Below are 15,392 nucleotides of genomic sequence, written 5' to 3'. Positions count from 1 at the left end.
GAGCACACCAGAAACTAACCTGCTTACAACATACCAAGGATGAGTTTGATCAAAAGTAATTTCTAATTTTATCATGGGCACAGAAATTACTTCTGAAAATTAACTCTGATAAGTTGCAAATGGTCAAGCTTTGCAACATTTACCTACAGTGGTTTACACATATAACACTTTTTTTTATTTTTAAGATTTTATTTATTTATTTGACAGAGATCACAAGTAGGCAGACAGGCAGGCAGAGAGAGAGAGGGGGGGAACAGGCTCCCTGCTCAGCAGAGAGCCCGAGGTGGGGCTCAATCCCAGGACCCTAAGATCATGACCTGAGCCGAAGGCAGAGGCTTTAACCCACTGAGCCACCCAGGCGCCCCACATATAACACTGTCTTGCCATCTTTTTTCATTTGTCTACCACAGGGATCTCTCCCCATACTCCCATGGGGCCTAGGTAGATCACATACATGGGTGAAGCAGCTTAGGGTTAGAGCAAGTTGGCAAGTCCAGGTCTAAAGCAAGTTTAGTCCAGCTCTAAACTGGGCAACTGTTTCTCAATTCCAGCTGCAGACTGCCAGAATCAGCGCATGGAAGGAATTTTTAAGAGAAGCAGAAAGTAAATTTTCATTAGAAATACACCAATCTTAAATATTGCTAAATAAGACATTCCCTTCTCAAACTTTGGTGAGCATAGGAATCTGCAGATTTTATTCAAGTGCTGTAACTCAGTAGCTCTGGAGTGGGAGTGGAGAGTCTGCATTTCTTTTCTTTCTTTCTTTTTCTTTTTCTAACATCTGGCATGTAATTTTAATTAATTGATTAATTGATTGATTAATTTTATTATTACTATGTTCAATTAGCCAACATATCATACATCATTAGTTTTTGATGTAGTGTTCAACGATTCACTCGTTGAGAATCTGCATTTCTAACAAACTCTTAGGGGATCCACTGTTGTTGATTCATGAACTGCAAGTTGTAGGAAACAGAAAGTTTTTAATATCAGATAGCTGAATATAAATATTTATCTAAAGATTTGACCCATTTGTGTAGAGTTTACTGCTAAGACATGAACTTTTTTCCCCATAAGAAATATACACAAATCTACTATAAAAAAATTAAGAACTTTTTTTCTGGTAATGGAGCTGAAGTTCATAATAGATATTAATCAGACTTATTCTTAGATGATTCATCAGAGAGTCATTTGAGTTAAAATCCCGTTGAGAATAAGATTTAAATTCATTATTAGAATGGAATAGAATTGATAATAAGGTTTAAATTCATTGTTAATAATAGTGCAAATAATTTAATAAGGAATAAAAACAAATGACATTTAATTCTATCTTGTTATAATGGAGGCTATGGGCAAATATTTACACTCACAAATGAGAGATATCCCATCTGTTTGTGTTAAACTGACCTTTTATGCCTGTTGTTAGGTATTACTCAAATGGTCCTTGTACCGCATCATGGGTAAGATGCAAAATCAGAGCCCAACATACCTTGTCATCACCTGACACAGTGATAGCACCATTGTATGATGGCTCGTTTGGGCCACTTCTGGTTCCAAACGCATCCACTTCCAAAGCTATGTTCTGTTGCCTCAGTGAATGTATAAAGTTATCAATACTTGACCCTACCATGAAGGTAAAAATCAAAAGAAGCAAGGAAAGTAAAACAACATATAAGTAATATGAAAAAAAAAAAAAACTAAGTGATGTCACCCAAAGCATACCATAATAAAGATTGTCTAAGGATTTCCTTAGAAAGGCAGAATTGATACTGTGATACCAAAATCCTGATACCAAAATTCTGATATCAAAGACAGGACAAGATGACTTGCCCTAGAGCCTAGCCACTTGCATATAATTTCTATTAATGTAAAAATACTATTTTAACATTAACATTATAATTCTTAAAGATATTAATCTTCTATTTTCTTAGAAATTTGGAACAGATTTTTTTCCAGCCCTCAAGAACGCATAGAACTTAAAAAATGTTGTGGAAAGACCTCAGTGATCAGTCAATGATTTATCTTACTAAATCCCCTTTTGTTGCTCAGTACAATCAACTTCAGGATTTAAGTGACCTTGCGGGATGTATTTCTAAAATAAACTCCCCAACCTTGAATTTTACATTTCTTTTTAATTAATTTTTTTTTTACTTTTTAAATAAACATATAATGTATTTTTATCCCCAGGGGTACAGATCTATGAATTGCCAGGTTTACACACTTCACAGCACTCACCATAGCACATACCCTCCCCAATGTCCATAACCCCACCCCCTCTCCTGACCCCCCGACCCCCAGCAACCCTCAGTTTGTTTTGTGAGATTAAGAGTCACTTATGGTTTGTCTCCCTCCCAATCCCATTAATTTTTCATTTTTTAAATTAATTTCCTATTTGGCCTCATAGGTGATCTAAAACACGCAGAATTTTTTCTACCCCCTCATGGTTTATGTTGTCTGGGGAAACTCTCAAGAAGAACAAAGCTGGAAAATTACATTTGCTTCATGTTTACCTGTTTTATTGATGACCAGTAAGTGGGTCAGAGGAGCTTGAGGCAGTTGTCCCGGTGAGAGGAAGTACATATCAGGAGCCAGTCCCCAAGAATAACTTTTTTGATATAACTCATAGAATAGATGCTCTAAAAGCTGAGGGCAAAAGCTGATACCAAGAAGCAATAATCTACATGGAAGAAAATGTAAAAGGAAAAAAATTCATCTATAGCAACATTTATAGATTTTTAAGTTTGAGTAGATAATGGATATTAAAATAGAAATAAATTCTAAACACTAAGCAAATATAAGAATCATGCTTCTCCCTGCCCCCACCCCACCCCTTGTTTCTTTTTTCCGAAATGAAATGGTTCCTACATATCTATGCTTGGTCTTTCTATCTCTCTAATGGCTCTCCCCACTCCCCCGCCCTGCCCATTTTGGACATGTCACTCAAGTTCATGAGGTTGGCTGGGGAGGACTCAAATCTCTCTCCAATTCCCACTTCTTTCCTCTGTTTCCATCTTGCATTTCTTCCTTTTTCTAGACCACTGCACACTGGCATGCCACTCAAGCATTTTCCCTTCCTGTTTCCAATTTGTATAAATTACAACATTTTCTCATTTATTCAAGTTCCAAGGGTCATTTTCCACTAATCTGTCTCCTTTAAGTCCCTTTTCCGAAATTCTGAAAATTTCTATCATATCATCATTATTAGGTGCCTAAAAACCTTTTGTCTTCCACTTTCTAAGTTTGGAACTTAATTATCTCTCTTCTGACCTCTTTCAATATTGTCCTCAATGACTCTTTTCCCGGTCTCTAGAGTCTACTATTTCCAAGCCATTTTTGCACTGTTGCCCAATTAAGTCCAATTTGGCAATCTGTTTATTATTTTTTGTTTTAGAGAGAGAGTGAGAATGAGCAAGAGTGAGGGGAGGGACAGAGGAAGAGAGAGAGAAATCCCCAAGCAGACTCCCTTCTGAGGGCAGTGTCTAACACAGGGATGAATCTCATGACCTTGAGATCATGACCTGAGCTGAAATCCGGAGTCGGATGCCCAGCTGGCTGAGCCACCCACAGTTCCCCACCTAGCAATCTGTGCTAATTGTGTCAATCATCTTTTCAAATAAAAAATTTTCAATACTTCCTTTCTAGTCACAAAGCCCAAACTCTTCAGCTGTATGTAATACATTATGAAAATTATTTTTTAGGGGTGCCTGGGTGCCTCAGTGGGTTAAGCCTCTGCCTTTGGCTCAGGTCATGATCTCAGGATACTGGGATCAAGCCCCACATCAGGCTCCCTGGTTAACTGTTACATTTTCCTACACCAGACTCCATTTCTCACAAAAAAAAATCACAAGATGATTTTTCTGATGCCCATATTGGAACCTAATCTTTTGCATACTGAATGTTCTGGTCGACAATATTGTCTAATTTTATGTTATGGATTTTAGTATACTTCTAATCACCTTCATGAGCCAAATCTCATGTCTGATTTATATTGGTAAGTGTTACAGATATTTAACATAGAGTGTTAGGCAGAAGTGCTAGCAAGTATTTTTTAATGAATGAGTCCTGGCTGGAGATCAGGGTTTTTGCAAGGAGGTATTGCTTCATGAAGGACCCGAAGCTAAAGGGAAATGTGTGAACCATGAAGCAGGTTCCCGAGGACGGAAACAGGCTCAGATACTGCCTGGCACAGAGCTGTTTGGGCAAAAAGAAAGTTCTGGGGATGGGACTCGAGTGCTAACTTCCATGCTTCAGAAAAACGATTTCAACTCTTGGATAAGAGCAGATTCTGTGTGGAATTAAAAGAAAAAGCCCAAGCTTTACCAGGTTAGTTATATACCCACACAAGCAATTAGAAATTATTTTCTGTTAAAAAAAAAAATGACCTCATGCAATTGCTGTGCTTTATCTCAGAGGTGTGTTTGTTTTTTCCCCTTGAATTTATTTCGAGAGCACTGACCCAACATATCTGAAACACCTGGGTACTCACATGGTCAACAGGGTTTTTTTTTCATTCTTTAACTTGAGGAAGCGAACTTTTGCTACTGCAGAGAGCTGTTGTCTCCAGAGAGCCATGCCATGGATGGATTTCTTTGTTTCCTTAAAGGAAGACAAAACTTGTTCCAGCTCAACAAGGCTTCCTATGTCTTTTGTCCTATTACTTTGTAACTCTCCCCAAATTCCAGCATCTATAAAACATAAAATCGATAATTTATAAGGTGTCATTTTAGATGCATATTACTTAGATTTCTCGATGACCGTCTTTCCACCAAGTGGTGTTGGAGAAGAGAATCTTGGGCAAGGAGATGCTAATAAATGAATTCATGGCATTACAAGAGTAACAACTAAAGTAAAGGAAACAAAGCAAAAAAAAAAAAAGCATAATACAAGAAGAAAAACTAATGACATAATATTAAAAGAAAATATTAAAAGATAAAAGAAATCTTGTTTTTTCTTTTTAAAAAGGTTTGGGTCTATAGCCTTAAGGACTTAATTCATTCTCGGAAAGTCAATGAAAAGAAACCCATATTTAGCTTAGAAAAATATACTCATTGCAAAAGATAAACTATCAGTATTTCTGACTAAGGTAGAAAAGTCAGTATATATAGAACCCTCCCTATCCCCTTAAAATTGGTATATTTTAAGGATATAAGGATATAAAATTGGTAGAGACAATATTTTTTTCATGTAGCCATTTCTTGAAGACAAGAAAAAGGTTACTTCTTTTGGAAGACATGCCTAGAGAAACTGATCAGCTCTAGGCTTTTAGAAAGCTCTAATATATGTATACTAAAAGTTAAGCATAACCATAAGTACGTAACTTCAACAGTGGGAAAAAGAGAGAAAGAGGTATTTTTAAAAAACCACTCAACCAATAAAAAAATCCTCAAAAAAATACTGACAGCAAATCTTCTCATAACAACAATGGAATCCTGAAGACATTGAGACAATATCCTCAAAATGTTACAAGAAAGGTTAACTGTCAACATACAATTCTAATTTCCTTCTCTCTATAGAACTTACATATTTATTGTCTACTCCATGAGGACCTAATATTGTGTACTGCCATATCCCACACCCTTAGTAAAATGCATACTACAAAATAAGGAATTTAAGAGGGGGGACCAGCATTGGGAGAAAAGGGAAGAAAGAGACAGAAATACATCTCTTCTCTGCTCTAAGAATTCCCAAGACCAGACTGAATCAGAGCACCTCCCAAAACATACAACCTCATCTGTATTTTCAAGATAGAATATTCTACAGAAAGGTAAAATTGAAGTTGTTTCTTCTTCTTCTTCTTCTTCTTCTTCTTCTTCTTCTTCTTCTTTTTTTACCTGATTCATCAGTAGCTGATTTTCCTTCTAATTTCAAGAACACTTCATTCAAAGTTGTCATGGAAACGCCATAATTCTCAATGCCTTGGTTAGAGCATCTATCAAGGTCCCTGTAAAGATCTAAAAGTAGTCACAGAAATGCATTAGAAGAATATAATTTGTAATGATATTAAGTAACTACATTTTTCAACAATAGATAACATGTGTGATAGCCCAAAAGCATTCATAAGAAACAAAGCTATGATATAGACATTCCCTTATTTCTAAAATAACCTACACAGTGTGTTTCCATGTCTTGAGTATAAAATTATAATCATCTATGTTTCATTCTTGGAAAGCTACATATGCTGAGTTCATTAAGAAATATTATGTTTTATTTATTCTGTTTTAAAAAATTAATTCTGGGGACACCTGTGTGGCTTAGTTGGTTAAGCCACTGCCTTCGGCTCAGGTTATGAACCCAGGGTCCTGGGATCAAGTTCTGCATTGAGCTCCTTGCTCGGCAGAGAGCCTGTTTCTCTCGCTGTCTCTGCCTGCAACTATACCCGCTTGTGTGTACTCTCTCTCTCTCTTTCTCTGACAAATAAACAAATAAAATCTTTAAAAAAATTAATCTGTTTGATAATGGGGAATGTAATAAATGAACTGAATGCTTGTGGTCTCCCATAAATCCCCTTAAATCTGTATGTTGAAACCCTACCTTCTGGTGTGATGGTATTAGGAGGTGGGAGCTTTGGGAGATAATTAGGGTTAGATGAGGTCCTGAGAGTGGAGCTCTCATTAATGGGATTAATACCCTTGAAAGAGTCACAGGAAATCTGGCTTCCTCTCCCTGCTCCCTGCCATATGGGAAGACCAGGAGAAGTCTGCACTCTGCAACTTCAAAGGGGTATCTCATGAGAACCCAAAGGTGCTGGAACCCAGATCTTGGACTTTCCAGCATACAGAACCATCAAAAAATCAATTTCTACTGTTTGTAAGACCCCAGTCTACAGTACATGCTATAGCACCTATGAATGACTAAGGTAGGAAATATTAAATTCTAAATCCCCATTCATTCAGGAATATAAGAATGTAAGAATGCTCTTAGGAATAACTAGTAGGCAATAGAATACAATGCAAAAGAACTAATGTTTATAGAAATAATTAGGTGCTTCACAATCTTCCTTATTTTAGAGAAATATATAAGTTAAAGGAAAGAACAAAGTATGTATGTAACTTTGCATTTACTCTCTTTTTTCCAGCTTCTGACCATGGTATGAAGATTACACAAGAGCCTTCAAAGAAGGTAGGACTTGAGAGACAAAACATAAGAGACTCTTAGCTATAGGAGACACACTGAGGATTCCCGGGGACGTTGGGGAATGGGGTAACTGGGTGATGGGCATTAAGGAGGACAAGTGATGTAATGAACACTGGGTGTTATATAAGAATGATGAATCACTGAACTCTACTTCTGAAATTAATAATACACTATATGTTAATTAATTGAATTTAAATAAAAAAATAAAAGACATCATGCTGCAAAATTTTTTAAAAAGAAGATATGTCTCTATAAGGATTAGTAGGCCATTTTGAGGGTTGTTTTTGTTTTTTGTTTTCTTAAAGATACTGGGCATAATTTGGGGGCAGTTCAGGAAAATTTGAAGTAGAATAAAGGATAAACTAATTCAAATATTGGGAGAAATTAAAGGTATCTATCTTAAGAGTGTGTTAGATAAATAAAAATACAGAAGTAGTCACAATTTCTAATGAGTTCTAAGTGTTGGTTCTTTTTCAGTCTTTTTTTTAAATTGTGCATTCCCCTCTGAAATGCATTTAACAAATAATCATTTAACACTTTGTTTTGTGGGTTTCATAAAGATTTCTGTTTCCATATGTATATGTATGTCAAAGACATGGTGCACACATCTAGGACTACAGTTACTTCACTGATTCTAAGATAAATACATTTCATCATCTTTTACCATATTTGAAATGAGCATGTATCCCAAATGTTGGTATGTCATTGTAAATGGTGGCACCATTTCTTTCTATTTCACATCTTACAGCTGAGGCTGTCTTAGACTTGAAGAAATACTATAACTTCTATGTCAGTTATGATTCTAGGTGCTCTGCTTATTTTTAATATTTTAATAATATATTTAAATGTATTAAATCATTTAATCCTCATGAAAATCCTATAAAGTTAGTACTATCATTATCCCTTTGTTACAAATAGGGAAACTAAAGTACAGAAAAGTAATATAATTTGTCCAGGATAATGGAGCTCATAACTGCCTTGCTGGGATTTGAACCTACCCAATCTGGCTCTATTATCCCAGCTTTCAATGACAGCATGCTACTGTCTAGTGCTGTATTTCCTTATGAACCATGATTATGGCAGGTTTATTCATTGAAGCAGACAGCCACGGAGCCATTAGCGTCCATTAAAAGCTGGCAAATTCCTTGAACTCAAAGTAAATACATTTTATGGTCATACTTTTTTTTTTTAAATGCCATCTACCTCAAAACTCTTGGCAAATGAAAGCATATTAAGAGACGAGCTAGAAAAGTGGATGGCACTGAGCCTCCAGGCTTCTGTATTTGCAGCCAAATTGTAAGTTTAGAAGTTTGGCAACATATGGTTTGATTGTAATTACTATTCGGTTACTTGGATTACAATATTATGTCATGGTGTTTATAATAAAACCATCTACATGTGGTGGTGTACCATTCCCTCAACTCCCATTTAATACTCCATGCTGTTTTCACAGACCCCTCCTTGTCCGGACCAGGCTCTCTCATTCATTCCTGAAACAAATGTTCCAAATATTCCTAATTTTAGCTTGATGTGGTCCTATACCTCTTAACTGTCTAGGTTGCCACTTGAAGCATATTTGGCATCTTTTGCCTCAGTTTACTCATAAGTGATTTGGGGATAATATCAGGAGCTAATACTAGCAGTAACTCTGGGGAACATCAAAAGGTTACACACACTGCCATGCACTTAGCAAGCATAAAAGTGTCAGCCATCATTCTTAAGACAACTGTTATTGTTAGTAACATTGTTATAAATCATTCTGTGGTCTCTATGTTCTGTTACCTGGAAATTTGTTTGTCCTCTCCAAAGGCAAAATATATACAAGCTTTTCTTCACTCTGTGCCCTTAATTTGGCATCAGGGATGTGTTGTTTAACAAGTGATGTTATACTGTCTGGATCACACATTTCATTCAGATGCAAACTGACATTTAAAAAGAGCATGTTAAAGCTATTTTTTATCCAACACCATCTCTACAAACAATTGTAGTAGGTTTGTCACTTCATTAATATTTATGAGATGATTATATATACATATATATATATATATAGAGAGAGAGAGAGAGAGAGAGTAATGGAAGAATCAAGACATACTAAATAGTCCAAATATAGTCCAAACTATATAATCTAGAGGCACTAATGTAACGGGTAATAACTCAAGTATTATTATTTGGAGGGAAGAGATATTCAGCTAGATGTTGGCTGGAGTGAGGTGGTGGAAATGCCTGATTTTCAATCCATCTATCCAAAAGCTCAGATTCAATTTCCCTTTTACAATAAAGTATGGGTTTTACAAAAACTAAGACTTGAACATGGTGAACACAGACCCAGGAGTAACTTGATAGAGTCATTAAGATCATGGTCCTAATGTCCCACTGATCCATGTTCCTGAACTTAGGTTTAGTTAGTCTTCCAGCATCAATTTTCCATCAAAATTCCAATCAATGTTCTAATACTCAGCTCTCAAAGAAATTCAAAAGACAGAATAGAATAAAGTATGCATGTGATCATACAGAGCCTTGCACCATATATGTTAGCTAATTTTATCATTTTTTGGTCCAAAGTTTATTCAACTCAAAGATGATCTGTCTTCTTAGTGAAAACATGTAAAGTTCTTCATGAAATCATTGGATTTTAGAAGCACCATTATTAGTCACATCCATCAAAATTTACTGAGGTTATCAAATGATGAAGATATCTCTTTGATCACACAACTTAAAAAAATCAATTTTAGATAAAACTATTCTGTGTTTACATGTAATACATGATCCTAGATCCCAAACAGAAAGAATGCAGAACCTTCCCTAGAGGAGCTTGGAATGTAGCAGTAATATAAAGCAGCATATTATGAAAGAAGTGAGAGAGAGGGAAGTGTAAGTCAGTTAAGCACTTGGCACCTTGTCAAATATTCATTCATTCAATATTTTTAGCCTTAACTGCAATGTGGGTATCATTACCACTATTATATAAATAAAATTACTGAGGATCAAAGACAGGTTAATTAATTTGCCTGAGGTAACAATTCAAAATAGTGCTTCCCAGGTTCCAGAAAAGAGGATGGTTACTAAGGAGAAAATATTCAGAAAAGACCTTTAAGGATGGACAAGATTTGAACTTGGTTAAAATGGGTTGGAGGAGGACATGTCAAACAGATGTCCTACCTTGAGCAGAGAGAAGACAACTAAATCATGGAACATACTTAGAAAACAGTGAGTGGTTCATTTTAGTTGGAAGGTATTGATTCGATTAGATTGTACCAAGTAATCATGATGGAGTGATAGATTTGATCAGATTAAACCCTCAGTACATAATATAGGGTATACCTTTAAATTCTGAGGATAAAGTGACTAAATTATTTTTTAAGAAATACTAATATTTTAGCAGGAATTATAGGGAGAGATTCATATCACACCTGTAATCTTGGCCCAAAGATTCTACCACTTTAAATAATGTGAGATTGGGTCTATTACTAAAACTCCCTGACATGTCAGAGGCCAATAGTACCATCTTCTTACAGTTCTTTGAAGGATTGAATAAATTATATGAGTATTCCACATGTAAATATCCTAGCAAGAACATAGAGCATAGCCAACATGGGATAAGTGATAGACATTACTTAATAACATAACAACAGTAATAATAATAATGATTCATAATGATATTCATTATTACCAGGAAGAGAAAGATAGAAAAGAATGAGGGAGACTATGAAATCAGGGAGAACAGGGAGACTTGACATTGTCGTGATGAACAAAAAGGAAGCGTTGGAAAAATGATGAGAGAGGTTGGGAATGTCACTACATTTCTCACTGCAAACAATGTGTTGTGAAACTATTTTCCAAAAAATGTTGTTTAAATTTAGTTTAAACTAAACTAAAGACATGTAGTCTCCATGTCTACAATCCCACCTGCCCTTCATACTAGCTAAGAAAGAGAGCAGTGTGGTGTCATTCTAACGTAGCACTCTTGAAAGGAACTTAATAATTTTGTAGCTTACATACTAATACTGACATATTAACGGTTAATAACGTACTAATACTGAGATCTCCTGTCTGCAACATGTTCTAACATGTATCCAACAATACAGGTTGTACCTTAAATGGTAGCCAATGCCCCATTTCTTCTTCAGGAATAGAGAAGAGCCTGCACACTTCAGTCTCCCATTGGATATAAACACCTTCCTGTCTAAGCAGAAAAGAAAAACAATGCATCATATTAAGAGGTTATTCTCTCATGGTTTGTAAAAGAACAAATCCATTAATAATATATTTTAGGAGCATGATCCACTAAAATATTTGCATTCTAATTCTGGTCATATGTAAGCCAATTTCCTCATTACCCAATAACTAAAATGTTATGTTAGTTTATTCTCTCATATGTTCAGAAAAATTATCATACAATGGAAGGATCTGTTTCAAGCCAACTGACTTTCCTAATGAATAAAACATATATATATTTGAAGAGTATGCTATATATTTACAACCAATGAGTTCTTTGCAATAAGATCAGAATACATTTGTGGGACAATGTACGTGAGGATGTGGACATTCAAATGGATGACAGCAAGAATCTCCTATACACACACACACACACACACACACACACACACACACACACAGAGTAGCTGTGTTGGAACTTATCTACACATATTTCACCCACATCCTTAATTTCTCCACCAAGATACAAGAGAAAACCAAGAACCACCATGAAAGGACATGGATGGAACTTGAAGGCATTAGGCTAAGTGAGAGAAATCAGAGAAAGCAAAAGACAAATACTGTATAATCTCACTTATATGTGGAATATTAAAAAAAAAAAAAAGAATATCACCAGCCAGGATGTCAGCCTCATCCATGAACTGAGTACTGAAGAGAATAACTCTATTGGATTTCCTCTCTTTTAGGAGGTTCCATACACGGTGCCTTGAAAGAGGATCTGACCCAGCAGTTGGTTCATCCAACAGCAAAACCTGCACAGTGGGGAAACATAAAATCATTTTCCCCTTTCAGGTAAGTTTTTTTTTTTTTTAAAGCAATATGGAACTAGAGGGTATTATGCTAAGCGAAATAAGTCAGTCAGAGAAAGACAATTATCATATGATCTCTGATATAAGGAATTTGAGAGGCAGGGCGGGGGGTTTTGGGGGAAAGGGAGGGAAAAATGACACAAGATGGGACCAGGGAGGCAGACAAACTAAGAGACTCCTACTCTCAGGAAACAAACTGAGGGTTACTGGGGTTGTTGGGGGTGAGGGGGAGGGATAGGGTGGTTGGGTTATGGACATTGGGTAGGGTATGTGCTATGGTGAGTGCTGTGAAATGTGAGTGCTGATGATTCACTGACCTGTACCCCTGGGGCAAATACATATATGTTGATTTAAAAAAAAAAAAACACTCCATTCTTGGCAAAAAGAAAAATAATAAAAAATAAAAAAGCAATATATGTGTAAAAGTGTTTGGGAGAAATATCTTACTATTTAATTTTTCATTTGAACAGTTCTTTTACATTCACCATTTGCAAATTCAGTCTGATGGAATACAATAGTTCCACAGTCCTCAATCTCATTCACCAGTAATTTTGGCTTGACTTACCTGAGGGTCTCCTAAAATGGCAATCCCAAAAGTTAGTTTCCTTTTTTGTCCACCGCTTAAATTTTGAGCAAGAATATCTTGAATATTTTCCATCTCCAAGTCCCTTAAAATTTGTTGTATCTAACCAGAGAGAAAGAAAGAAAGAAAGAAAGAAAGAAAGAAAGAAAGAAAGAAGAAAGAAAGAAAGAAAGAGAGAGGAAGGAAGGAAGAAAGAAAGAAAAAGATGTTTAGTCCAAAACCCAGCATGTTTGTTTTTAAAGACCCAGTCGTTTTGCTGTTCATTGCCAAGGGCTTTTTTGCCCTTTTGATGATGAACCATGTAGCAATAACACAAATACATTTAGAATTTTCTAGATAAACAATTTCACGTTCATGGCTGTGTGGCATCTAATATGTTCCTCTACCTCTTGTTCCACTTCATGTGGCTGAATCCCTTTTATTTTAGCGAAAAGCCTGAGATTTTCTTTCACAGTGAGGAAGCCAAATTGCACGTTGGATTGTGGACAGACTCCAGTGAGCTTGCTGATGCCTTCCAAGTCAGCCATTTCTGAAAGTGTGTGGTTATAGATGGTGACCGAACCTAGAAGCAGAAAGGTTAACAGTCAGCATCAGGATAACCCGCCATGCTTCATTTACGATATTTTAAAGGGAAAAAACAATGGGTGTCCAACACTAGAGTCTTTTAAACATACTGTACCTTTATGGAGTACACTCTTGACTAAAAAGGTAATGCTCACAATTCATCTGAACCAGCTAGAGTGCCCATTCATAAAGCTACTGATCTTGAAATATTAAAACCACAAAGACTTTTCTGAATGAGTAGAACATACATTTATTAAAAGAAAACCTTGGGGAAACTTGTAAGACTTGTCTCTGAAGTACCTGGTGTGACTAGCAGTTAATGAAACTACTAACTATTGAAATGAACCAACAAAACTAATTAACGAATAAAATGCACAGTTAATTTATGGGCTCATGTCCTTGCCTGTAATTATCTTCTCACCTGACGTTGGGACGGATAGTCCACTGAATATATTCAACAGGGTGGTTTTCCCAGCTCCACTGTGACCAAGGAGGGCAGTGATCTGGCCTTCGTATATGTCAAATACCAGACCTGGCGTTATTACAAAAAACAAACAAACAAAAATCCCATTCAGAGCCTACATATTAACTTTACATTTGCCCCCCAAATTTTTTTTAAGATTTTATTTTTTTATTTAGAGTGAGAGCACAGCAAGGGGAGGGGCAGAAGGAGAAGAAGAGAGAAAATCTCAAGCAGACCTGTGCGGTGTGTGGTGCCCGACGTGAGGCTCGATCTCACGACCCTGAGCTGAAGACCTGAGCCAAAATCAAGAGTCTGACTCTTCACCAACTGAGCCATGCAGGTGCCCCCACATTCTCCAAAGTTTTTATAATTTCTTATAACATGTATATATTTGCCTAGCAATATTCAAAATAAAATCCATCCCCAAATCCTTCTTTTTAAAATTGCATCTTCAGACAATCATAAGAACATATTATGAGCAGCTCTATGACAACAAATTTGACAATCTGGAAGAAATGGATGCATTCCTAGAGACATATAAACTACCACAACTGAACCAGGAAGAAATAGAAAGCCTGAACAGACCCATAACCAGTAAGGAGATTGAAACAGTCATCAAAAATCTCCAAACAAACAAACAAAAGCCTGGGGCCAGACGGCTTCCCAGGGGAATTCTACCAAACATTTGAGGAAGAACTAATTCCTATTCTCCTGAAACTGTTCCAAAAAATAGAAATGGAAGGAAAACTTCCAAACTCCTTTTATGGGCTAAATGCCCCAATCAAAAGACACAGGGTATCAGAATGGATAAAAAAACAAAACCCATCTATATGTTGCCTACAAGAAACTCATTTTAAACCCAAAGACACCTCCAGATTTAAAGTGAGGGCGTGGAAAAGAATTAATCATGCTAATGGACATCAGAAGAAAGCAGGAGTGGCAATCCTTATATCAGATCAATTAGATTTTAAGCCAAAGACTATAATAAGAGATGAGGAAGGACACTATATCATACTCAAAGGATCTGTCCAACAAGAAGATCTAACAATTTTAAATATCTATGCCCCTAACGTGGGAGCAGCCAACTATATAAACCAATTAATAACAAAATCAAAGAAACACATCAACAATAATACAATAATAGTAGGGGACTTTAACACTCCCCTCACTGAAATGGACTGATCATCCAAGCAAAAGATCAACAAGGAAATAAAGGCCTTAAATGACACACTGGACCAGATGGACATTACAGATATATTCAGAACATTTCATCCCAAAGCAACAGAATACACATTCTTCTCTAGTGCACATGAAACGTTCTCCAGAATAGATCACATCCTCAGTCCTAAATCAGGTCTCAACCGGTATCAAAAGATTGGGATCATTCCCTGCATATTTTCAGACCACAATGCTCTGAAGCTAGAACTCAATCACAAGAGGAAATTTGGAAAGAACCCAAATACATGGAGACTAAACAGCATCCTTCTAAAGAATGAATGGGTCAACCAGGAAATTAAAGAAGAATTGAAAAAGTTCATGGAAACAAATGATAATGAAAACACAACGGTTCAAAATCTGTGGGACACAACAAAGGCAGTCCTGAGAGGAAAATATATAGCGGTAC

At 36.2% G+C, this 15,392-nt stretch overlaps 1 protein-coding gene across 1 annotated transcript in view; it reads right to left on the bottom strand.

Annotated features, from left to right (window-relative positions):
• Positions 1-15,392, bottom strand: part of ABCA9 (ATP binding cassette subfamily A member 9) — a 64,611-nt gene that overhangs the window by 25,278 nt on the left and 23,941 nt on the right. The window contains exons 12-21 of the mRNA XM_032870756.1: positions 13,727-13,837; positions 13,128-13,303; positions 12,724-12,843; positions 11,963-12,101; positions 11,227-11,317; positions 8,917-9,056; positions 5,832-5,951; positions 4,487-4,685; positions 2,511-2,677; positions 1,490-1,623 (exon numbers count right to left, since the gene is read on the bottom strand). Of these exons, the coding sequence (XP_032726647.1) occupies positions 1,490-1,623; positions 2,511-2,677; positions 4,487-4,685; positions 5,832-5,951; positions 8,917-9,056; positions 11,227-11,317; positions 11,963-12,101; positions 12,724-12,843; positions 13,128-13,303; positions 13,727-13,837 (1,397 nt within the window). The remainder of the gene's footprint in view (positions 1-1,489; positions 1,624-2,510; positions 2,678-4,486; positions 4,686-5,831; positions 5,952-8,916; positions 9,057-11,226; positions 11,318-11,962; positions 12,102-12,723; positions 12,844-13,127; positions 13,304-13,726; positions 13,838-15,392) is intronic.

This window comes from Lontra canadensis, unplaced genomic scaffold, assembly GCF_010015895.1.
Source record: "Lontra canadensis isolate GAN:19392208 unplaced genomic scaffold, GSC_riverotter_1.0 scaffold41, whole genome shotgun sequence".
Taxonomy (NCBI): Eukaryota; Metazoa; Chordata; class Mammalia; order Carnivora; family Mustelidae; genus Lontra; species Lontra canadensis.
The sequence above is the reverse complement of the archived record's forward strand: the minus strand, read 5'-3'. Positions and strand labels throughout refer to the sequence as shown.